Below are 26,669 nucleotides of genomic sequence, written 5' to 3' on the forward strand. Positions count from 1 at the left end.
TGACTGACAATTTTGCTGTCTCTACCTGATGTATATTTTCATCATTTTGTTTTGCTAGAATAACAAAAAGTTCCCAGTGGGTTTCTAGATGCTCAGTGGTACCTGAGGTTCTGAACACATTGACCTCTCCAGGTGTCACTGTCATGGGGGAAGGACAGGAGTGGCAAAAACTCTCATGCCTTTCTGGACCTGTCTTGCAGCAAAGAGATCGGAGCCGGCCATCACTCCCCACACTTCCCAGTTTAATTCCAGTCTAGGGAATGGAATCTGGGGACCAAAAGACATCTAAAATCAATTGATTTAGTCACTCGTTCAATGCCCGAATCACTTTTAATATCACCACCAGTCCTCCCCAGGATGTACGAGGCATGGTTGATATGTTACAGTTAGAGCAATAAGAACCTGGCAAGGATCCCTGCCTTCATGGGACTTGTATTCTAATAGGGGAGATAGACAGCAACTATGATAAGTAAGAGAATTATGCAGCATGTTAGGAAGAGGTCAGTGGCACTCGTAAAGGAATAGCTAGGTGGTGCCAAGTAGGAGCATGTTTCAGTTTGGAATTTAGGCATCAGGTTAGGCTTCAGTGAAGATGTATTTGAGCAGTCCCTGGAAGGAGATGGAGTTGGCTCTGGGGGTGGGTGGGAGGGAAGCATCCTAGGAGGAGGAAGAGGTCTCAAGGAAGGAGGAAGCCTGGGCTGGAAAGAACAGTCAGGAGCCCACATGGTGGGACTGAGTCAGCCGGCACAGTGCGGCCATGACACAGTGGGACTGGGAGTGCCTGAGGATGGGAGGACTGGGTGTGTGCCTTCTCGGTGGTCATTCTTAGTACCTTAGCCTGTACTCCAAAATCTATAATCAGAAAGTTTCCATATCTAATTTAGTAGCAAAACCTGCCCATTTTTGTAATTCATTTGGTGACCAAACCTGACCTAAATGGATGTGAAGCTATTTAGGGTCTCTGGTTTTTCCTCCTTAAAGTCAATATTCCTAGGTTTTGATGCAGAAATATCAAAACCTAGGAATTATGGAATGCTGTCTCAGACTCTCCTTGGGGTGTCAAAGAATATGCAGTACAGATGCCTTTATAAAATAAAATTAAAAATCTGAATTCTGAACCACATTTTACTCCAAGGATTTCAGATAAGTAAGTACTGGTGACTTGTACTAGCTCCCTGTGGCCCAGACATTCACATCCCATTCCTGTTTTATGTGCTTGTCCTTTCCATGCTGGAAGATGGTTGTCCTCTCCCCCTCATTCTTAGCCAGCCATGTTAATGGCTAGCCTGGTCTCCGGCTCCTCCCCTTCTTCAGTTCCCTAACTGTGGACCAGAGGATTTCTTCACTGTCTAGTCCACAGTCCTCTGAACAAGTCTGCTTCTCATATGCTCTGCCAAAAGCCTGAGACACCGAATGGAATGCTGTGTGCTGGGACAGGGACGGGAGGGACCATCTCTCCAGATACTTCATTAACACAACTGAAAATTGAATTAGGATTTTAGACAAAAACCTGCTCCACAATTGTTATGTATCTTTTAATGATGAAGATGATGCTAAATCAGAACTCTATCCACTTAACAAAGTCTGGTTTTACAGGGAAGCATCAGATGCACATTTATTTTTATTGATGTTTATCTTGTTTTAATTTATTGTTGGCCTTTGTAGATATCTTTTTCCATCCCTTTTTGTTAATTTATGTGCTTATTTATTGTCACCTGTACATTTGAGAAGCACATCTATGACTATCAAAGGCAGGAATACACATGTTGGGAGAAGTCAGGGATGAGGAAATAGCCTTGTGTCAAGGCACCGGAAACAGACGTCAGCGTTGGTGCCGACAAGCAGCTGTGACTCTGGTCACTTGCACGTTTCTAGTCCACCTGATCTTCCTGGCAGTTGTCCCATCTTGTTCTCCTCGTGTCCACTGAGCTATCATAGGAGACATTGCCTGGTGCTTTGCCAGTGACTCTGAACACTGTGCATCCTCATTTCCTCATGCTCCAAGAAATATGGTTCGACACTGGAAGAAGGAAAGTAATACCTTTTCCTCACCCATCTCAAGGTTTATGGCTGAAATCCATATAACAAAAGACAGATTAACAAGATAAACACATAAAAAATTATTTAATACGGCTGGGTGCAGTGTTTCACACCTGTAGTCCCAGCACTTTGGGAGGCCAAGGCGGGCGATTACAAGGTCAGGATTTCAAGACCAGACTGGCCAATATGGTGAAACCCCATCTCTACTAAAAAATACAAAAATTAGGTTGTGGTGGCAGGTGCCTGTAGTCCCAGCTAATCAGGAGGCTGAGGCAGGAAAATTGCTTGAACCCGGGAGGCGGAGGTTGCAGTGAACCAAGATCGAGCTGCTGCGTTCCAGCCTGGGTGACAGAGCAAGACTCCATCTAAAAAAAAGAGAAAATTATTTAATACAAGTTTTATATAACACAGGAGCCTTCAGAAAATGAAGACCAGAAGACTCTGAGAAAACTGTGTTTTTACGAACAGTTGCGTGGAAGTGTGATTGAGGGACAACAGGGCAGGATCTGATGGTAATAAACAGGGTGCTCTGAACAAGGCCTGTTTGTTCAGAATCTCTGTGGCCTGTGTGACATTCCTGCCCTCCAGATACAGGGCAGGATACCTGCCACATGAAGGCCATTAGGGGAGGACGGAGGGAGGAAGTCAGAGAGTGACCTCTCTGAGTTTCCTAGCCCATCTCAGGGCAGAAAGGGGCAAGTGGAATTTCAGTGTCTGTGTCCTGCTTTGTTGCTAGCGCGGGGGGAAGATGGTCAGCATGACCTTTCTGATGCTGTGGTTTTCTCAGCTTCTTTCAGCTTAAAATACTCAGTATGCCAAGGTGCCCTATTTTGGGGTAGCATTTCCTGCACTGCATCAACGCTAACAAAGTGGAGGGTGAGGTCTCTCTCCTCCCTTTTCCTCCCCATGCATTACTTTGAGGACATCCCCTCATTTCTTCTCCATTAGCCCCACAGTGCATTTGCTGCCATTACGCATGTCTTCTCAGAATGGGGCTGATAGAGAACCTGATGTTGCTGTTGCATCTGACACATTTTTTGCTTTAAGAACCAAGGAGGGGTCTGTGAATGTGTACGTGTCAGGATTTCAAAGGAAACTAATAACGTCATTGAAGGCTCGTATCTTTTTCCCTCGTGGATCACATCTTTCTGTGTGTTGGGTCATTTGGCCTCCTCGTTTCTGTGTCTCTCCCCATCCTTGCCCTGCCTGGTCCTTTCCTTCCCATGCTTCCTCTCCTATTGCCTCACCCAGCTTTCCGCATTCCTTCTGATTTTCTATCTTCACACTGTCATTCCCCTGCTCTTCTCCAGTGTAGACTGCATGTTTTCCCATTTCTTTCTTCTGTTTTGTTATCTCACTGCCCCTGTGGCTCTTCTGTCTCTTCATGCCTTCCTGGTCTGGCCTTCACTCATTTCATTCATCCTATGGGGTGCCTCCATGGTTACTGTCTTCAGGCTGCTATTCTAGCTCATGATTCCAAACTGGAGTACTCTACTTTGGTGACCCAACATGATCTTAAAGACTTGCTTATGCACCTCTGACAAATCAAGATGCACAACCCCTGGACACCTTCAGAAAGCCACAGGGCTTCTAGTTTCTCAGATGATCACCGTATTGGCATCCTATTGCTGCTGTAAGAAATTAACTCAAACCTCGTGGCTTCATCATCTTACTGTCTTGCATGTCAGAAGCCCTAAAATAAGTTGATGGCCGGGTTGGTTCCTCCCAAAAGCTCTGGGAAGAATCTGGTCCTTGCCTTTTCCAGCTTCTAGAGACCTCCCTCATATTTGGTCTTGTGACACACTCCTCACACTTCAAAGCCCATCGGCACAACCTCTGCTTCTGTTATCTTTCCTTTGCATTGACCCTTCTGCCTTCCTCATAAATAGAGCCTTGTGATTACATGTAGCTAACCTAGATAATCCAGCCTATCTTCCTGTTTCTAGATCCTTATTTTAATCATATCTGCAAACTCCTTTTTGCCGTGTAAGGTAACATAGTCCCAGATTCTGGGGACTGGGATGTAGACATCTTTGGAGGCCCTTTTTCTGCCTACCACAGTCATGATGAGTTGGGGCAGTGTTGCTGGCTGATGACACACAGAACCTCTAAAACATTCTTTTATATTCCCTGTTAGTCTCCATTGTAAATATGGATTCTTTGTCTAGGGTATGGGGTTTAAGTCTGTTAATTTAAAGAACCTCATTTTTCTCTTCTACCCCTGGAATGTTTTTTTGCCACTGAGGCTGTGATTCTTTTTTTTTTTTTTTTTTAATTTTTTAATTTTTTGTTATTATACTTTAAGTTCTAGGGTACATGTGCATAACGTGCAGGTTTGTTACATATGTATACTTGTGCCATGTTGGTGTGCTGCACCCATCAACTCGTCATTTACATCAGGTATAACTCCCAATGCCATCCCTCCCCCCTCCCCCCTCCCCATGATAGGCCCCGGTGTGTGATGTTCCCCTTCCCGAGTCCAAGTGATCTCATTGTTCAGTTCCCACCTATGAGTGAGAACATGCGTTGTTTGGTTTTCTGTTCTTGTGATAGTTTGCTAAGAATGATGGTTTCCAGCTGCATCCATGTCCCTACAAAGGACTCAAAGTCAGCCAGTATTTCCTGAGTTCTGTTTATTGTGCACTTGGGTACACAAAATGAATAAGATACGACCCTGGACCTTATGATCTGCTAGAGGAGAAAGGTGTTACTGCAGGGGAGTACACGTTGTGTTGATTTCATTTTCTGGATATCTTTAGGTTCCTTCCCTTCCTCTCTGTCTTCTCTCTTTGTGTCATTTGTTACTATGATTTCTGAAAACAATTTACCCATTTTCCCTTGACATCAGTTGGGGTCACGCCCTATCTCCTCCAGTCCATTACTGTACACACAGAGGTGTTTGTGTTACCTCTTTGCCTAAGGTCCTTCCATTCCCAGCATCAGAATATACGAAATCCTCAACATGTTGTATTTCTTGTTGGAGTCTATATTGTGCTTTTCCTTCCAGCCTTTTTATCTGCCATTCCAAGAAACACTTCTGTCCTTGCCATATGGGATAAGTTATACTTCCCTTAGAGTTCCCCTAGAGTTCTCCTATACTTTCCCTGTAGTTCTTTTATAATTCTCATATAGTTCCCCATAGTTACCCTATATTTCCCCTACAGTTCTGTGCTCTCTCTTGGCTCCTGACTCTGGAGAGCTTCTCTTACTCACTAGACTTTTCCTCTTTATTCCCTGCCTAAGAAACTTCTGTGCATACCCAAGCCTGGGCTCAAGCAGTGCTTCCTAGAAAGCTTGCACTGACACCATCTCCAGGACTATAGTTTGAATATTTGTCCCCTCCAAAACTCATGTTGAAATGTTAATCTCCAGTATTAAATCAGTATTGAATCTCCAGTGTCATGAGCAAGAGATGGGGCCTTTAAGAGGTGATTGGATCATCATAGAAGAGCCCTCATGAATGGATCAATCCATGTATGGATTAGTGGATTGATGGGTTATCACGGGAGAGGGACCAGTGGCTTTATGAGAAGAGGAGGAGAGACTTGAACTGGCACACTCAGCCCCCTCACCATGTGATGCCCTGTGCTGCCTCAAGAATCTGCAGAGTGTTGGCTGGGCGTGGTGGCTCACGCCTGTAATCCGGCACTTTGGGAGGCCAAGGCAGGCAGATCATGAGGTCAGGAGATGGAGACCAACCTGGCTAACATGGTGAAACCCCGTCTCTACTAAAAATACAAAAAAAAAAAAAAAAAAATTTAGCCGGGTGTGGTGGCGGGCGCCTGTAGTCCCAGCCACTCAGGATTTTGAGGCAGGAGAATGGCATGAACCCAGGAGGTGGAGCTTGCAGTGAGTGGAAATCATGCCACTGCCCACCAGCGAGAAGGCCCTCACCAGATGAGACCATTTGACTTGGGCTTCTTAGCGTCAATTACTGAAAGAAATACATTTCTTTATAAATTTTAGTTTCAGATACTCTGTTATAAGCAACAGAAAACAGACTAAGACATCCAGTCAGGTCTCCTCCTCTGTGCTATGGGAGGCAGTTCGTTGCTCTGTATTGTAATTATTGCCTTGTCTGTTTTTTTTCTAGCCAGACAATAGACTCAATTAGGTCAATGATGGTTCTTTTAATTTTATGTTCTGTTATATGGTATAGTGTGTGCTCCACAAAAGATTGTCGCTGAATATTGGTTGAATGAATTCCTGAATCCATGCACATGTGAATGGTTTAATACAAAATGGCCTGCAGATTTGAGTAAGATGTGTGATTCGCTGTTCCTGTGTAGATTCTAGGCTAAAAGGATTGCTGCTTAGCACTTGGTTTCTCCTCCCTATGTACTATTTCTCTTAAAGCTGAATCTGACTTTTCATGTGATTAAGTACATGAGTTAAAATTTTTTAAAAGCTCTTTCCTGAGAGTTCATATGACTCACTAGAGTCACGCAGGGCTCCTAGTCCGAGGCTGTTTATTTTATAGGGCCCATCTGTGGCATGAAGACAGTGCGACTGTGAGTCATAGTCCTCTCAGCACATGCGTAAGTCCAAGAAGGAGGTTTTCTTATACTTGAGCGCCCTCAGAACAGCCTTGAGTAGTTGTGAGGGGTCAGTAAGTGCAAGCTTGAGATTGCTTTTGAATAAACATTCTTTTGAGAGATACTTCTATTTGGAGAAATATTAGGAGATTATTACAAAAGTATATTGTTATAGGATTCATGCCACAAGTAAATAGATAAATAAATGGATAGATAGCCCTAAGGCCTGTTTGTTGTTGTTAATAAACAAATACTTACAGATATGAAATCTGCCTTTGTGGCTTAATTTCTTTTCCCTTCAAAAACCAGAGAGGTGGTTCTTTTTCAGTTAGAAACAAGACTGTGGAGTAGTATGTCTAAGATTATCCTTAGAGCTAGAATTGGCTTATTTCCTGGAGTAGGGTGAGGATCGGAGATTGAATATCTATGGAAAACAGAGAGGAGCCTTTCTCCTGTTGTATTATTCATGCTCAATTTGGTTTTGTTTCATTTTTTAACTTGATGGTGTCTGAGAACAAATTTAGGGCATTTAGTGAAAAAAACACAGACATATGTGGGACTTTATGTTCTGACCTATGACATTTTATGGTATAAACAAGACTGTTTTACAGATAGTACTAAAGATACTGTTGATGGAACTGTTCTTCCCCACTCCTGATGTTTCCTTCCGAGTGGCAGGAACTGTACTATTGCAGCACTCCTGTCTGCCTTCTCACTGCCCAAGCTGAAGCTGCCTGGGAGGAAGGGCTGAGCATGCCTAGCCCAGCCCCTTCTTTGGGGAGCTGACTGCCTATGGGAACCCTGTCCCTCCATCGTGTGAGTTTTACAGCAGCACTCAACATATGGGAGGCCTCGTGGTTTTCTAGTGTGGCCTGGGACTGGGTTGGTGAGTCTGTTTAATTCTGTGCTTCAGGAATAGCAAGCCTATTGTTCCTGCACTCTTAAGTCATACTCCTCGGTCTCAGGTTTATCAGTAATAAAGGTGGTACTTTGATAGCCACTCTGCCTTTCTCCTTAAATTCATCCCTCAGGTGTTCCAATGCTCGGGCGGGGCTGCATGGTGCCAGTCGTTATGCCTGTGTCCTTGCATATGCCTGTGAGTTCTCCCAGCAGCCCTGACAGTGAGGGTTATCATCTCCTCTTTACAGATTGGTAAGTGAGGCTCTATGAAGGTTAACCACTCTGGATGATCACTATAGGTTTGGCACGCTGGGCAGGCTAACTCCCAAACTTGTGTCCCTTAGGAGATTCAGCCAATGAAAATATCATAGATAAAAACCTTTAAAGGACTTTGCATAATATAAATCACTGGGTAATACAGATGAGTTCTATTCCCTTGTAGGCTGGCATTTTCGTAGCTATGAATATAAACATTTTAATATAGCCTGCAAGTCCCTGAGTACACAGGTGCTTGCCCACCTCTCTAGCTCCATTGGCTGCCTTAACTTCATCCAGAGCCTCCATCTCTTTCTCACCATCTTGAGCTTCCTATAGCGTTTCCTGTAACTAGAATGCTCTTCCCCTCCCACCCTTTCCCTTTGCCTGGTTAGCTTCTGTTTACCCTTCAGATCTCAACTCACATGTCACTTCCTCAGACTAGCCTCCCACATCTACTATATCTGCAGTTGGTCTGCAACGGGGTTTCTACTAGCCAGCTCATCTTTCCTAAACCACCCAGGCCATTGTTTGTGATTATGTATTCACTCTAAACCTATACACCCCAAACAACTGCAGGCCCATAAACCCAGACACCACTTTTCTTTTGTGTACCATTGTAATCATGCTGTCTTGACATAGTGATAGCACCTGGTTGGGATGCTAAGAGTGGTTGCTGGGTGAATAATGGACATAGTGCTTGGGCATTATGCTTGGCATAATAATCATGTATTAGCCTTGAGGTCTTTGTCCATTGTTTTTTTACTAATACTTATAAATAACATGTTAAAGATAGCCTTTTTTCCGGATTATGAAATACACACACACACACATGTTTTCAGCTTTCAGGGCTGGATATTCATATTTGTCTATGGAGGACTGTTGGTGTGAGAAACTTTATATATATATAGAGAGAGAGAGAGAGAGAGAGAAGAGAGCGCATGAGAGCGAGGGCACGCACAAGAGAGACAACTAAAATCTCTAACCTGCTTTTGAGGCTTTAAACTATTGGAAGCATAAAATGGATTTCCAAGTGTGCATAACTAAAAGGGTTACTTAATATGTAGGGATAATAAAAGACCAAACTGCCCCAGCTGCGGAACCTTCTTTATGTGGTCCTGGGGATACGGGATGTAGAGAGGAACCTCTCTTGTTACACAGGAATGCCATTTAATAGTTACTAGGCACCTACTTTTGCTTGGTTTTGTATATCCAGGAAGAATGTCAAAAGGGTCGAGCTATTGTTTTAGTCCTGTTCAATAGGGAGTACTCTAAAACCTAACTTATATTTGAATGTTATTCTTAATACCATGTTTATTATCTCATTTATAAAATGAGGTCAGTAATAGGGTAGTGGGTGAGCTACTTTTATTTCCTAGTCAGGCATAAAAATAAGAGAAAGTGCTATAAGACCAAATGTTGATAGTTGGAGAACAAGGAAATGGGAAAGTGTTCTAAGACCAAATGTTGATAGCTTGAGAACAAAGTAACAAGTTTTCTGTATTTTTACTCCCCCGTTGCGCTAATTCAACATAATTACTGTTTTGAAGAGGCAAAACCAAAAATTTCTTCACACTTAATTTTGCATCGCTCAGTCTTGAAAGTGTTGGTCATGGCAGAATTTTAGTTTCCTGCTCAGCTGTTCTCCTGGCACAACTGCCCATGGGTAATAAACAACTGCACTAAGATCTGCGTGAAAATAGCATAGGTAATATGCCATTGGGTGTCTGACTGTTTTGCTCTGACAGCTTATATTGCCTTTTTTTTGTCCTCCTCATCCCCCTTGATACAGGGCATTGATGTACGAGATGCTCCTCTGAAGGAAATCAAGGTGTCCAGCTCCCGACGCTTCATTGCTTCATTTAATGTTGTGAATACCACCAAACGAGATGCCGGAAAGTACCGCTGCATGATTCGCACCGAAGGAGGTGTTGGAATATCAAACTATGCGGAGTTGGTAGTTAAAGGTATTTAATGTGTTTTTATACCCCAGAATATTCTTCTAAAGTAGGTATGTTAGGTGGCTGTTAGTTCATTATCCCTTTAAAGCTCAAACTTACCCTTGTCTGTCTCTGAACAGTGGTTTGATGACAGGCTATTCTGATGGATTGCATTTTAAGTACAGATTTTGCATGTGAACACTATTTTTGAAAAATGTATTTTATCTATGTTGATTTAGTTGCATACGAAACAATGAATGTGTTCTTGGCAAAGTATATGCCGGCTCTATATACAGAGATTACAACCTATAAATTTTTTTTAAGGAATAGAATTTTTTACTTATAGAAAATCACTTAAAATGCAAATATTCATCAGCCAGGGTGTTTATGATAGCAGGGTGGTTAATAAAATGAAGCAATATCGGTATAAAAATGCTCAGTCATATCACACAAGCCATATTGATAATACTGTGTTAACATTCATAATGTTCCAGTTAGGTTCTATTACTATATTTTGCATGACTGAAAAATTGAGTCATTATATTTAAGAAGGTGGGGGATGAGGGAAAATAGAAAGGGGAAATAAGTTTCTTTTAGCTGGTTTAATGGGTTTTTTGTAGGCTGAGGAATTTATAGCATTAAGCCACCAAGACAATTTTTGGTCCCAGACAGGATAATTTCGACTTCGAGGTGTACCATGAGGCATTTTTAGACAACCTGTGGCAAGCCATTGCTATTTTTCCTAGAAAAACAGAATGAGGCCTGCTTTAAGAAAAGTTTTCCCTGCATTTGTTAAATATGGCACATAAAATTGACCTTTCTACGTATATAATCCCAGCACTTTGGGAAGCTGAGGCCAGAAGTTCCAGACCAGCCTGGGCAACATACTGAGACCCCATCTCTACAAAAATTTTTAAAAATAAAAAAAGTTAGCCAGGTGTGGTGGCACTGCCTATGCTCCCAACTACTTAGGAGGCTGAGGTGGGAGGATTACCTGAGCCCAGGAGTTCTAGGCTGCAGTGAGCTGTGATTGTGCCCCTGCACTCCAACCAACCGGTACAGAGTGAGACCCTGTCTCTTAAACAAAAATTGTTTCTTATGTGGTATTGCTTTTATCTGCACATTTCTCAAGATAGGCAACTTTAAAGATTGCTGGATTCAAATCCCAGAACTAGGTATGTGGATGTGGGCCAATGGCTTGCCCTGTGTATGCTGCTGTTTCCTTGTGTGTAAGGTAGATATCAGATAATAATGTTATCTACCTTATAGGGCTATGAGGAAGATCAAATGCAAAGTGTATATTATATATACGACACTTAGAACAGTGTACATAGTGAGCGGTGGATGCTTGACAGGCCCTTGGTGGGAAGGGAGAGGAGGACAGGGATAAACTTCTCTCTGATCCAGTCTGTCAGTGGTCTTCACTGGAGAATGGATGTGAGAACTACGTTTGTAACTTTTTGAAAATATAAATACCACCTATTGTCTCCTTCCCCCTCTTGCCATACCCATATTGAGTCAGAATATCCAGGGACACAGCCTCTGTTATAAGACCTTCAGCTGAGTCAGCCATGTGCTCTGTTGTGAGATCACCACTGCCAATGTTAGTTAGTCACATGTAGCTTATGGGGGACAGTGCACCCCAGTGAGGCCACCTCAAGAATTGATCGTCTGCAGCGGTGACTGATGTTCGGCATAAGGAAGTGCACATTAAGATACCTACTCGGATAATGTATTTGTCCCAGCAGACTCTTAACATGTTTTTATTTGTGGTGCGGCTTGAACCAGCCTGATATTTAGGTTTAAAGTCTGTAACAAAACTAAGATTCTTCCCTGTGGTACACACCTTACCCTCTTGAAAGTGCTCTGGCAAGTGAGGCATCATGATGTACAAAAAGGACACTAGTTTGCCTACAAACTGTTTTGTCATTTTAGAGTTCATCATTCTCATCATCATCATTATTACTACCATTATTTAATTTTCATCTTGGTTCATTTGTTTGTGATTATTTTTCCTTTTCTTTCAGTTGCTATACTGCTTCACTGTGACCTGCCACTACCCATGTTATTGATTAGTGGGATGCAAATCTAGTAGTATCTCTAAAAATTCCTTTGTGGAAAAGTTAACTTGTGGGAAGTTATAAGTGAATTATAAATTTCTAGTCTACCAGAGCTAACATAAATAGAAAGAATGAATGGGTTCGTATTCATGTTTGTGCACCATATTTTCCTGCCTTACGACAGTGTAGTAGTATCTTGGCTCACTGTGATAAAAATTTCCAGGGACTTATTTCCATTTCTGCGCACTGCCACAGCTCGTGACAATTTGCATGCAGTTAGGACTCAAATATGAAATTTAACTTTTTCTGCAGTTATAATTTTATGGCCATATTTTGTATATACATATATTTTTTAATGATATAGCATGCTAGATACTACTAGTTTTATAAAGTTATTGCCTTGAAGCAATTACTTTAAAATATACACTAACGGTTTTAGGCCACTTGTCTATAATTTAACACTTCTTTATATATCATATAATATTTGGAGTGCTAATGTTTTACAAATGGGAGAAACTAAAGTCCATAGAGTTTTAACTTTTTAAGGTCACACACTGATTTGTGGCCAGCCTCCCAAATAAAGAGCAAGTCCTTTAATTGACTAACCACCACTGTCATCTTTCTTCATGTCTAGCTACTTTTGGTAACCAAGGACATAAAAGTATTTCATATAATCTCTACAATGCATGTGTATATGCATATATATCAATACCCTACTTAGTTACATTTCTGTATTTCATTCGTAAACATATTTCATACAGTTAAATATGATACTGACATTTATTGATGTATCAGGCATTTACATATGCATATCAGTTAGATACATGTCCGTGTGCATGTAAGTACTCTCATTACTGGCTTGATTTAGAATAGTTTTATGGTGTTCTTTCACTTGAATTAAGAAATATTTTAAATTGCTTTTTATCACTTTGTACAGATTAAGATTCTTCTCTCCTCCCTCCTTCCTTCTTTACCGCTTTCATCCTTTCCCTTTGGGAAAATTTGTTGAAAATTTAAATGTTGGCCGGGCGTAGTGGCTCACGCCTATAATCCCAGCACTTTGGGAGGCCGAGGCTGGCAGATCACTTGAGGTCAAGAGTTCGAGACCAGCCTGGCCAACATGGTGAAACTCCATTTCTACTAGAAATACAAAAGTTAACCAGCTGTGGTGGCACACACCTGTAATCCCAGCTACTCAGGAGGCTGAGGCTGGAGAATCACTTGAACCTGGGAGGCGGAGGCTGCAGTGAGCCACGGTGGCACCACTGCACTGCAGCCTGGGCGACAGAGCAAGATTCTGTCTAAAAATGAAAATTTAAATGTTGCCTTATTCTTGTGCTGATTCTTCTGTAAACCAAAAGTCCTTTTGAATGTCTGTCCCAATTATTTCCAGGTTCTAGTTGAATCCTTCATTTGATTTAGTATATCTGGTATTTTTCTTAATGGAGAATTAATACAGAAAATATTATCAGGAAACAAATGCATTTAAGTCCCATCTAATTTAGGATACTAGTAACAATGTCTTAAATGAGTGAGTGTACTCATGACCCTTTGTGACTTTGTCCCTGAGTTTTATTTTGAATGGCAGTTCAGCAACCCTTGCTAGCATTTGCAACTCGAAAGTAATTAACTGCTCTTTCAGCCTGGCTACATAAATGCCTTAGGATGTACCATAAAGGCCCATTTCATGTCTCGGTTCAAGGAATCGCCTAATGATATGAATTGATGTTAAATCATTGTGAGTTAAGGCAGAGCTGTTTAAGGAAATGAAAAACCAGCACAAAGTTTCAGTTTATAAACAACAGGAACAATATTTTAGTAAATTTACATTATGTTTTACTCTGAAGTAAAATTCATTCACAGTTTGTGTCTTATTTTGACTTAGTCGAATGAGATTTCCCCAGCAATTTAAAAAAGTCAGTATGATTTATCCCACCTTGAATATAAAAAAGAACTAAGACAACCAACCTAACAAAGGGAACCAGTGTTGCTGGTTTTAGCTGGTCTAGGAATTAACCCGGTATCATCTCAGGTGCAAACCTCACATGGTGCTAGCTTCCGTGAGGTCCTCTTCAGCAGGAAACATGGCTGTGATCGATTAGCTGTGTCTGCCATGCAAGAGGATGCAAGAGGGTAGCAGAAATTTCAGCAAGCAAGCCAGCATATTCCAGTAATAGGATAGAGCGGATTTTATTTTTCCTTGCATTTGTATGAGCAAAATGAGGAGTTAAAAACAGAACACGCCAAAAAGGCACAAACCACCCATAGATACAGTCTTTGAAAAAAATCACTAGATTTATTTTTTTCTGAGAGGGAGATTTATTCAGATAGAAATATGTTGTTTTGTACAATTATCTCATTTATCATGTGTGATGTCACCCACAGTGACAGCGGCATGTGGAATACCTTCATTTGGTGCCTAGAGAGCCTTTCAACAGGCATCTAACTAATATACTGGGAATACTATTTATGATAAGATTGACAGTGATATAGAAAAAGAGTCAGTCTCAGATTTTAAACAATGAGAGGGACTTTCTTGGGTTGTAAAGTGTGTTTGCTAGTGATTTCTTAGTTTTATCAAGCTGGGCATGGTATGTTTTTTGCTTCAGAGCTTTCCCTTCTATTCACTGCTTTAGTAAGACTTATTACTGGAAGTTCCCTGAGTGGCGGCAATGGTGGACTTCATTATCCAGAATGCTTGATTCTCCTGTAGCAGAATGAGTTCATTGTGATAGTTACTTTGGGAAAACGAGTCATCCTGGAAATGTATTTTTGATGAGATAAACTACAATTTCAGCCATGTTTTTAAAGTGGTGATACCTTTGGAATATAAATATAAGGGAACAATTTAATGATATAGAAACTAATACCTTTGATGATTTTGAAGACATTCTCAATAAGGAGATTGACAATGAATGCTTCCTAGAGCTTAAATACTACTACTTGAGAGAACTTTTACCAGTTAACTTTAGTGAGAAAAAAAAAATCCTTTGATATCTGTGTAACTGACTCACTCTCAAGATACTGTAATTAGTATCCTAAAACAGGCATCACTTTAATGTGTTTTTGTCTTGAGAATATTTTCTGTATTAATTCACCATTACAAAAAGTAACAGATATGCTAATTTGCATATGCTATGCACAGTGGTTGGTGTCCTAAAACAAATTAGGGTTATGCCTACTTGAATAAGCTTATGTGTTCAAAGATGGTTTATTTCACAACTTTGAATGCAGTGAAAATCTTTATCAACATGTTTTTTCTTATTAACCCAAACAAAATTGTTCTTATCAATTTATTCCCAAAATTTATTATCTTCTACATTTTAATAATTGATGCATGTTTAGCTCTTTTAAGACTGAAGACAAAGAATCTGAAAGACAGTTTTCTGATTTGCCTTTCAGAACCACCTGTTCCTATTGCCCCACCTCAGCTCGCCTCCGTAGGAGCCACCTACCTGTGGATACAGCTCAACGCCAACTCCATCAATGGCGATGGGCCCATTGTGGCCCGAGAGGTGGAGTACTGCACGGCCAGTGGGAGCTGGAATGACCGGCAGCCAGTGGATTCCACGAGCTATAAAATTGGACACCTTGACCCAGATACAGAATATGAGATTAGTGTGCTTCTGACGAGGCCAGGGGAGGGTGGCACTGGCTCTCCTGGGCCAGCTCTCAGGACGAGAACAAAGTGTGCTGGTGAGTATAAGGAACCCTACAACGAATTGTCATTGTCTCTCCGGGTGTTAACTGGCAGCACTGGGGTTGATCAGATGACTAGCACGCTTCCCCTAGCTCTATCAAAACCTGTGTATGAACAGAAAATGCCCTTAGCCTGTGAATAGTCAGCTAACAGCTTGTGAACTTGGAGACCAGTAACCTCCAGGCTTGGTGTTTCTCAGCCTGCCCCCACCCTTTTTCCTATTGTTAATTTACTTCTTACTCTGAGTACCACATAGTTCATATAGGAATTGTACGTGAAGTTTATAGAAACTGTCTACTCTAATGGTGTCCTCTAATAGGTCAGACTTTCTTATTTGGGCCCCTTTGTTTTATGTTCACAGTGAATGTGCTTGCAGCCTGGAGGGGCTCTGGAATAACAGATTCCGTCTTAGAGATAGCCTTAAAGATGTGTTTTCATTGGTGGGTGTTTAATGGAAGGTCTGCTGTCTAATGAGTTGGGCCCATTTGTGTCATAAGCAAGAGTGATTTATGTGCTGGATGCAGTCTTTAGTTTCTTAGATTATAAATTTCTAATTGTGCTAAACCCGTTCCGCAACTTAAATAAAAGTAGGGTTAATGGAGAGAGAAGTGTAAAATCTTCCAAAAATCAAAACCTGAAGAAACTGCCCAATTCGAGGTTGTAGTGTTGTTTCATATGACTACTCTCTGGTAGGAAGCAGAGAGAGACAGTATATTGGGATACTGAAGTGTTCTTTTATCTTGTAAATGAGAAATTTCTGTGTTGAATTGTGTGCTGAGATGAAGAGATTCCATAAACTGTTATGGTGTTAGTTAATTATTCAGATAGCATTAGATAAGAATACATTTATCAATGTTTCATTTCTTAAGTTTTAAAAATGCTTAGCGTAGTCAGACTCTACCTGGTAGGAGTAAGATAAATTATTAAACCTTAACCATTGTAGCTTGTTTTTAAATTTTTTCTTCATAATTTGTATTATACTATTTCCACAAGTTCGAAAATTCTGTAGTTTAAAAAAGACTTTTGTTAGAAAAGGGAACAGGTACTTTTTTCTTCTGGGGATACATGCTATTGAGTACAAGGCCTGGCCTGGGTTAGCAGACTGTGTACTTTGCTATTTTGTACATCTTTCATCTGTTCCTCAGACCCCACATCTGTATCCTCCTGGCACCTTGGTGCAGGCAGTCTGGTCCCTGGAATAAGACCTGCTGTTTTGAACTGGTGATTTCCCACAGCCCTGAGTAGTAGCTCTAAGGAGAAAGGGGAATTTCCCAATCCTTTCTCTTCCTGTCTTCTTCAAACCTCGTCGTCTCCTCTATTTAGTTGAATAAATTCTGTCATTGTTGTAAAACAGTTTTATCTTATCATTTGTTGCAATGCAAACAATAGCTGTGGATAATCTGCCTCTGTCATTTTACACGATAGGCATTAGTTTCAAATCTGTTATTTTACCACTGCCTTATGAATTCTCCAGGGCAGGTTCTTTGATCCCCATAATACAGATGGTGAAAGTGAAGCCTACGTGAGCTCCTTTCCACTTCCAAGCTCACTCTGTAAGAAGTAAGTTTAGTGTTATTTCACTTTAGTGTTAGGAATTCCTGTTTTGGGCATGGCAATATATGGTTTCTCTCTCTCTCCAAAAACAGGTTAGAATTTCATTGTTTAGGCCGGGCGCAGTGGCTCACGCCTGTAATCCCAGCACTTTGGGAGGCCGAGGCGGGTGGATCATGAGGTCAGGAGATCGAGACCATCCTGGCTAACATGGTAAAACCCCATCTCTACTAAAAATACAAAAAAAAAAAAAAAAATAGCCAGACATGGTGGCAGGCACCTGTAGTCCCAGCTACTCGGGAGGCTGAGGCAGGAGAATGGCATGAACCTGGGAGGCGGAGCTTGCAGTGAGCTGAGATTGAGCCACTGCATTCCAGCCTGGGTGACAGAGCAAGACTCCATCTCAAAAAAAAAAAAAAAGATTTTCATTGTTTAGATTGGAGAGAGAATGTGATCTGTTTCAATTTTAGTCACTAGCAGCCCCACCTACATAATGTTTCCAGTCCTGTTCTTTTTTTTTAAACACATTTTTGCCTTTTCTTTTGGTTTTGTGTCTGTACATCTCAGCTATTGACACATTGCTGTATATATTTCCACTGATTATAATGCATGTGTCTGTGTTTTCAGGAAGCCTTTTGATATTGCTGCATGATGTGTAAATGGATAATGCTCAAAGAAACAAAGTAACTTTTCATAATAGATTGACAGTTATTTTTAAGAAATGAAAACCAATTTTGAATTGATATTTGTAGGCCTACACTGTGCCTCGATGTATGAAACCTCACCTAAGCCAAGAAACCTAATGATGATGCCCCCTTTCCTCTTAATTGTTTGCAGCCTGCAGTTGGTGTTGTTCGTGATGCATGGTCTGGTCGTGCCCTGCGCTGGCATGGAGTCACCCTCAGAAAATGGAGGGAGATATGTTAGGTGAAAGGGTCAAAGTTAGAAAGAAGAGAGTGAGGCATGTTTGGTGGGTGAGGAAAGTGAAGTCAAATGAGACTTTTTGCTATAGAAAGAAATATAGTTCACCCTTCTTCACCTGGGGTTTTGAGAAAATCTGCAGGTAATATCAGTAATCACTGTTGATGATCTGTGTGGAATTTTGGGAAGCAGGAGCAAGTTAAAGGGAAAAAGATGCTGTAAATTATAGACTGAAAATTTGGCATCAGTCCCAAAGTGTTATTCAGATGGTTTGTGAGCATTTAGAGTACCTAAAGAGCGAGTCATGGATTTCATAAACCTGGGAGAGACGAGGAGCATTCTGCAGCGATAAGTGGAAAACATCCTTGGCCAGCGGCAAATGGTTGATGAATCTAATAGGGTGATATGTAATAAGAATAAATCTAAATCCTTCCTGTATGGTTCAAAAAAGCCAAGAGTACTGGCTTAGAATTAGAGTAATACAATTTAGCAGCAATATGTATGAAGAAGAGATTGAGGATTTGGCTTCAATGCAAATGAATCTGCAGTATCATCCATCTTGTATTAATTATCCCTGTGATGTTAGTGCCTCACCATCCTCTGCAAAAAAAAAAAAAAAAAAAAAAAATCCTAAAATAATCTTAGGTTGCATCAGGAAAGCAAAATGCCCATATTGAAGGAGGTGATAGCCTTAATCTACCAGTGCTGTTTAGGCTTCCCATAATTCTCACATTTATTTCTAGTTCCTGCTTTTTAAGAGAGACAGCACAAAATAGATTTTGCCCATGGGGAGGGCAATCAGGATAGGAAAGGGTATGGAACCTTTTGCAACTAATGAGGAATGGTGGAAGGAACTGAGAAGGGGATGGGGAGGAAAGGGTACCTGTGTAAACTCGACAAGAGCTAAGTGAGTTTCTTGTGGCTGATTTGTTCAAGCATAACCTGACATGGTAGAAAGTGATTTCTATATTCAGAAGAGGATTGAGCTGGTTGACCTTGAAGATCTCTTCAGTATGAAATTCTGTGATTCATTTCTTGCTTTCTTTCTGATGAGATGATCCACTGGATATTTCTACCCTGAAAGTCTTTCAGTTTCATTTTTATTTCATCCTTGTCTAAATACTCCATAATCATGCTTATCAAGTACTATTCTTTGGGCAGTGAAGGTCTGCTATTACGTTTCCAAAAATCTGAGCAAAGGGGGAGAACTATAAGTTTTTACTACAGTGAAGTAGAATAAATTTGAAGGACTGACTCACTCTGAGATTTCCTGCCTGAGTTTTGTGTTAAAATATCACTTCAATTCATGAAATAATAGTGCTAGAGCCAGAGTCAGTGGTTGAGAACACGGGCTCTGGGAGCAGCCACCTAGGTTTTAGTTTAGGCTCTGCCTGGCACTAGACACAGGACTAGAGAAAAACTGCTAACCCTCTCTGGGCCTGAGTTGCCTTATCTATAAAACAGAGGTGATGATAATAATAATATGTATTTCATTGTTTTGTTCTGAGCCTTAATGAGCTAATGAATATCAGTTGCCTAGAACAAACTCTTACATATAGCACATGGTCAATCAGAGTTAACTATCATTTAATAAATTTTTGTCTTTTAATGTTTTCATTCAGAAGAACTAGACACTGGCAACCTCATTACCCAATGTTTTAGAAATATTGCTTATCTGGGAAATGTAAAATCTGAGAACCATGGTTTCTAATGTGAGCTGATAGAATTCCTTGCAGTTGTGCATTATGTTCTATCTGTTAAATCTGTTTATTTTGGCCAAGCTCTGTTTTCATTTCTGTGCTGCATCAGTGACACCTGTCCTATCATTTTTTGGTGACACCCATGAAACTGTATTTAGCTTCTTGTATTAAAATGGCAAGATCACTATTTATTGCCCATCATCTGTGAAATGGAATTGATTTTCCTGTGTGGCTTGTAGACACAATCTCATTACCTGGTTGGATTTCTGCAAGGATTGTATAGTAACACAACTCCAAAATTCTTGCTTCTTATGCTTCTGAAAATTATTTCCAAATATATGCACAAGCTCCAATCACATAGCTTCCCTGATTCCACATCTTCATCTCTAATTTGGGGCAGCAACAGCTGCCCTGACTGTATCAGAGGTGGTTTTGAAGATCAGCTGAGATTTTATCTGTAAAGACATTTTTCACAATGATAAAATGCTCTGTCAATATGGGTTATTGTAAAAAGTGATTATAGTCAGAATTCTGTGTCCGTCAAGCTTTATATACATATCCAATTATTTTCCAACTTTGCAGTTCAGCTATAGTTGGGCAACTTCAGAGAGTTAAAATTACTTCAGCATCCAGTTAAACAAAATGCAATTTAGTTTGTGATTTCTAATGTATCCTATATTCTCAAATTATGTGCAGACTATATATCACAAGCCATTGAATAGTAGCTACTTGAAACAGAGAAATGGGTGATGTTGTTAGATTAATTTTCACAGTGGGCTTTTTATGTGTTATTTGGAGATACTTCTTTTTATGTGTTCTGGTTATTGGTTAACTGTGGTTAAGTAACTTGCTAATAACTGGCCTCAGGAGCTAATGAAGGATTATTATAAACTAATGACTAAGCAATTAAGATTGGTGAGAGTGAAACAAAGCTTAACTAAAATGTGTTCTTTAGAATTAATATACCTAAAAATATTTGAAAAAATAATGATTGTGCCTTAAAAAATTATCCATAAAATACATATTGAGCATCCATATTTGCCAGGCACTATTCCAGGCCCTGCCAGTAGAGTGACAAGATTTCTGCCTTCAGGACTTATGTATTTTGGGGTATTGGAGGAAGGGAGTATATAGGTAACATATATATATACGTGTGGCCAAGGCAGGAGGACTGTTTGATACTAGGAGTTTGAGGACAGCCTGGGAAACTTAGCAAGACTCCATTGCTACAAAAAATTAAATTAAAAATAATTAGCTGGGCACTGTGGCATACACTTGTAGTCCCAGCTACTCGGAAGGCTGAGATAAGAGGATAACTTGAGCCCAGGAGCTGGAGATTACAGTGAGCTGTAATCACACCACCGCACTCCAGCATTGACAGAGTAAAACCCCGTCTCTAATACATACATATTACACACACACCCACACACAACACGTGTATACAATATGCAGTGTCAGATAAATGATAAATGTTATGAAGAAAAATAGAGGAAGGGATAGAGAATAGAGAAGTAGGAGATGATATTTTTTATTAATTTTACTGTGTTTAGTAACAAAATTTACCATCTTAACCAGTTTTAAGTATACAGTTCGATCATGTTAAGTACATTCAGCCAGTCTCCAGAATCTGTTTTTAATATATGGGTACATAGTACGTATATGTATTTATGAGCTACATGAGATATTTTGATACGGGCATGCAATGTGTAATAGTCACATCAGGGTAAATGGGGTATCCATCACCTGAAGTATTTATCCTTTGTGTTACAAACAATCCAGTTACATTCTTCGTTATTTTTAAATGTACAATTATTATTGACTTTTGTCACCCTGTTGTGCTATCAAATACTAGTTTTATTCAGAATCTTTACATCTTCCCAAACTGAAACACTGCATCCACTAAACGCTAACTCTCCACTCCCCTTCCCCATAACCCTGGCAACCACCAGTCTCCTTTTTGTCTCTATGGATTTGACTATTCAGATGTGTCCTATAAGTGGAATCATGCAGTATTTGTCTTTCTGTGACTGGCTTATTCCACGTAGCATAATGCTCTCCAGGTTTATCCTTGTCATCACGTGTGCGATTGCACCTTTTTAATTATGCTGATAATTGTGTGTATGTGTTTCATATAATTCTTTGTGAACTACTTAGAGACTGTAAGCACTGACTTTGCTTTTAGTTTAAAAATGCACCTTCTTTATGATCTAGGGAGATGTTTACTAGTAAAGCATGGACTGCTGGGTTCCTGAGGAGTCCAAGTATGATCAGGTATCCTAGAAACGTTCTGTCGGAACGGCAGAGCCATCCCATCCACAGCCAGCCTGCTGCTTGCTGGGAATAGGAGTGATGTATTAGAAGTCTTTAATAAATGTGATGTGTAAGAAGTATACACATTTTTATAAATGTGATGTTTTATAAAAGCGGTAGTGTTTTTATAACTTGCATCTTTGTAATGATTAAGAGTGAGTGAGTTTTAATATCTGTCTGCATAGAGTGTCTGCCTGGTATATGCCTAGTTAGAGCTTTTTACATAACTGTAATAAAAACTTGGAATATGTATTACATTAAAATGTATTTTGTTGTATTTAGGTGCTTCGATAACATGCAGTTATAGCTATCTTATCTGCAGTATTTTCAGTGGCAGAAGATATTGGACATACTTGCCACTATTTGGAGTCATTTCACCTCTCAGTCTTTGTTCGTGTCTGCTTATCCCATTGTGGTATGCAGTTTTGTGAATCTCCTATTTTTTTGTGATGACAGTCGTGCTGTTGCACTTGAACAGATGTATTTGTGTAGCTTTCTTGTATCCTTGCCTTATTCTTCTATGAACAAGCAACATACATAAACAAACACATATTTGGGGGTATTGGAGGGAATATGCAGGCAACATATATGTACATATGGAGGATAAACAAAGGATTAGTGTTCCTTCACAGTAAGGACCCAACATTCCTGACTGTGGGAATTTTGTACTAACTACAAATTTACGGTGTTGTGTTTTCTTTTATCTTATGCTCTGAGATCCTCTCCCACTGTGCCTTATGTAGTAGCACGCCCTGTCTGTCATACTCGGTCCAGTCTGAATGTCACTAAATTTAGGTTCATATTGGTTTTGAAATATTAATTCGCTGTGTTTGCCTAGTGGTAACACTAGAGTGACTCATTTTAAATATATGTGAATGAGATTCTCATGTTGGAAATGAGTAGTGACAGGTTCCTTGGCAAGGGGGCATTACATGAAGCCCGACGGCACCATGCCTGCATTCAGCTGAAGGCTGACCTCGCTATTTTTTTATTATTTTTAGTTTCTTTTTGTGGGAAAAAAGGAAATAATTCTGGTTGAAATGGGAATAATCTGAAATTAAACCCTGCCAAAACCTGATTTATTTTCTCTTAAATCAAACCTAGTAGTATTTGTCTTTTCTGTACAGAATTATCACTGGCGTTGCAATAAGTATCTGGACTTACGGGGCTGACCCTCGGGTACCTGGGACCATGTGGGAGCTAATCTAACAATGGCTGTTATTTGGAAGGAAGAAAGGCCAAAGACCTCATTGAGTGGAGCATAATTTATTTTTAATTTAAGTTTATTTACCAGGGAAAAAAATTAAAGGTGTTCTAATTCTAAAACAGCTCTGCCAAAGGGCAACATGTTTTAATGAATTTTGAATACATTAAGCCATTAAAAACCTTTTTAAATTATGAACGTTAAAAGGGCATGAGGAGTACCTTCCCTATTAGACTGCAGATGTTAAATACTTTGGATCACATCGCAGTGTGCATAGGACAGGAACATACCAGCAATGCAGTGTCTTTTTTATTATAATATATTCAGTCCCTTCCTTGCAGATGTTTAGGCCCCAGAGATTTTGTAATTAATACCTAAACCTCAAGTTCTGCTGCCCTTAAACACTGATTCAGCACTTTGCGTGTGCTTGAACCCTAAGGCAGCGGCGGAAGGGTATAGAACAGAACTGCGGCAGCGATTCTGCGTGAGAGGTTCAGAAGCTCCTCTAAAAAGTGCGGGCAGATGGAGGTGGTTGTTCGTAGAGTTATCCAGTGACTCTTAAAGTGTTGTGATGGGTTTCTGGAAGGTGTCAGGGAGGCCCCTTGGCTGTGAAAAGGGAGTGTGCTAACAGTACTCCTCAGCTTCCTCTAGGCTTGTTTTTAAAATCTATGTAGATGGCTTCTTGTGTAGCTTTGAATACACTGAGGAGGCCGGGAAAATGAAGGAAAAGAGCTGGAGATTTCAACTGGGGACCTGTGGCCTAGCCCTGCTGTCCCTCTGATGAGCCATCTAACATGGGGAAGAATCACAGAACCGTTCCAGGCTGTGTTTTGTATGTCTATCTGTGAGGGGCTTGACCAGCTTCCTTATTCTAGGGATCTGACAGGTCATCTGACCCCCTGTCAGAGGGGGTTTGCTGTGGGAAAAACATGATTGTTATTAGTCTGAGTCCTTGTCTGAGCACCAGCTACAGCTGTGAGCGTGGTCCTCCAGCCCCTGGCATGTGTGAGGATGCCTCCGCATTCTGCAGCAGTATCTCCTAGGAAAGGAAGACATCTACTAAATCTCCTTTGAACAATTCTTAGAGACCCCAGGCCATCTTAATTTCCCCCAAATCTCTTATACATTTAGCAAGAAAAAAATTATGGATAATGACATGATTAATTTTTTATTAGAGCACATGCCTTAATTCTTTATCACATTTATAATGTGGAGAGGTTGTATTTTATGATCTTTATGTTAGCATTTATACTACACTGGGGTCCTATGCATAATCTGTATGTACTGCATACGTATGTGTTTTGAAAGGACTTGGAGCATAATTGACTGCTGTAAATTATCATAAAGGCTTATACTTTTGTGACTGCCTTTGTGAACATTCAGAGGAGACAGTGTTCCCCTGGGAAACTTCTTTCCCTTTATAGTCTGACTGACGTGGGTGGGTGAATGTTGGTTCTGGCACAAATAGCTAAAAACTCTCAACAAATGAGGTAACCTTCCTATTCCTAGTTTCCTAATGCTTCTGGTTTTGTTTGTTTGTTCGTTTGTTTAGCAGTACTAGCATTGTCTTCATAATGCAACTGGGAAAATTACATATGCTAATGTAATTGGCAGGAAAACTTGTTAGCAGAGTACTTTGGTCACCTGGTGGCTCCTGAATGAATTCTAAGTAGGTTTACTATTAAATGCTGATACAAAATTAAGTTTTGTTATTGCCAGGGATACACACTCCTCTGGTGAAATCTTTCAATAGGACTTTTAAACTGAATGGATTGGGTTGCATTTGACACACATATAAGTTGCAGTTTAAGCAAAGCTATATATATATATTTATATATATCTCCTCAAGGTAGTGCCAAGGGAAAAAAAAATGATCACATGTTCACTCGAACCTGGGAAAACTTTTTGTTTTGTCTCTTTAAGGTGCGGTCAGGATAGAAAATAGCATAGTGACCCAGGGTCCCCATACTGCAGGGTGACAAAGAAAATAGAATAACTGCAAATACTTTGTTTACATACGAGACATTGTTATGCTGTGGTTGTGGATGTATTGTAATTATTAGTGACATGATGAGTGTTTTTGACACTTTTAACTTTTTGGAGGGTTCTGCCCCCACTCTAACACTTTTTTTTTTTTTTGAGATGGAGTTTTGCTCTTTTTACCCAGGCTGGAGTGCAGTGGCATGATCTCGGCTCACTGCAACCTCCACCTCCCAGGTACAAGCGATTCTTCTGTGTCAGCCTCCCAAGTAGCTCGGATTACAGGCATGCGCCACCACGCCCAGCTAGTATTTTTGTATTTTGTGGAGATGGGGTTTCGCCATGTTAATCAGGCTGGTAGCCAGCTCCTGCCCTCAGGTGATCTACCCGCCTTGGCCTCTCAAAGTGCTAGGATTACAGGCATGTGCCACTGCGCCTGGCCCACTCTAACACTTGCAAGTTTATCCAGAGGACTCAAAGCTTGATGGCAGTTTGCTTAGAACCAGAAGGCTGAGGTGTCCTGGGGGACACATTTCTCTTTTGCTCATTTGTACACAGACCCCAGGAAGGCCTGTGAACCCTTATTGAGTGAGATTGGATGACTGGGGTCTTGGTGGTGTGGATGTAAGGAATTAAAGCACACAGGTAAAATTGTTCACCATGAGGGCTGCTTCTGAGCCAGGCTTACCTTGTATCCAGTGTCCCTGGCCTGAGAGCGGACGGAGCCAGTCTTAGGATGGCCTTTGTCTTCTGAACATTTTAGGAAAAGTTCACTCACTCTTGACTTAACAGGTATGTTATGTGTTGTGTCTGGAACCACTGTCATGCTTTGGAAAACAGGTGGATTTTATCTTGACCTCATATGTCCTGTGTACTTCCTTCTATCCATGCTCCTCTTAGCACATCCAGATGCATTCTCTTCTTATAAACCCAGATCTCAGTTTATTCGTCCTCATTAACACAAAATGTGGGCTCACTGGGACATATTCAGTGGCATCTGGCCTCCAGTTAGGACTTGCTGACTTCATCTGTAAGGATAATGCTGCTTGTGCTTTTAAAAACTAAATAATACGAAGCAAGATAAATGAGAGCTAAAACTTGTATAGTGGTAACAACAGATTATGAAAGCTTGATAATATGTCAGAATTTTAGTTTATGAGGGTTAGCCATGTTCCTTTGTGTAACACTTTTATAAATTAATTTTAAGAATATAAAGAACTGGTAATTACCTATTAGAATAAATTGCAAGTGAATAGAATGCTTTAAAAATGAATAATGCATATAAATGGAATTTAAATTATAAATACAAGAAATTTTATTAGGAAATATGGTTATACCTATTATTAAAATAGAAAAGATAATAGAGCTGTTTGATACCAGAATTGCTGATCCTCTATCCATGTTATTACCATTGTAGAATGAGTAATATAAGTAACATAACTGTTCAGGTAAAATATTTCCATTGACCAAATAACAATATTTCTTTCTTATATATCTAGGCAAGTTACTGTAAACACATATTTGTAGTCAGCCTTGAAACCCTTTCTAAAGGGCTTTTTAGAAATACATTAAC

General features: G+C 40.3%; 1 protein-coding gene across 11 annotated transcripts in view; it reads left to right on the top strand.

The window, feature by feature from the left end:
- The window catches only part of PTPRM (protein tyrosine phosphatase receptor type M), an 835,753-nt gene that overhangs the window by 375,656 nt on the left and 433,428 nt on the right, over positions 1-26,669 (top strand). For 6 of the 11 annotated variants that reach the window (XM_050767360.1, XM_050767362.1, XM_050767361.1 and 3 more), the window contains exons 6-7: positions 9,523-9,697; positions 15,133-15,426. In XM_050767360.1, coding sequence (XP_050623317.1) covers positions 9,523-9,697; positions 15,133-15,426 — 469 coding nt within the window. Of the gene's footprint in view, positions 1-6,831; positions 7,392-7,436; positions 7,462-9,522; positions 9,698-15,132; positions 15,427-26,669 lie in introns of those variants that run through there. The other 5 variants (XM_050767367.1, XM_050767368.1, XM_050767369.1 and 2 more) reach the window with 5 other exon arrangements.

This window comes from Macaca thibetana, chromosome 18 (genome assembly GCF_024542745.1).
Source record: "Macaca thibetana thibetana isolate TM-01 chromosome 18, ASM2454274v1, whole genome shotgun sequence".
Lineage (NCBI taxonomy): Eukaryota > Metazoa > Chordata > Mammalia > Primates > Cercopithecidae > Macaca > Macaca thibetana.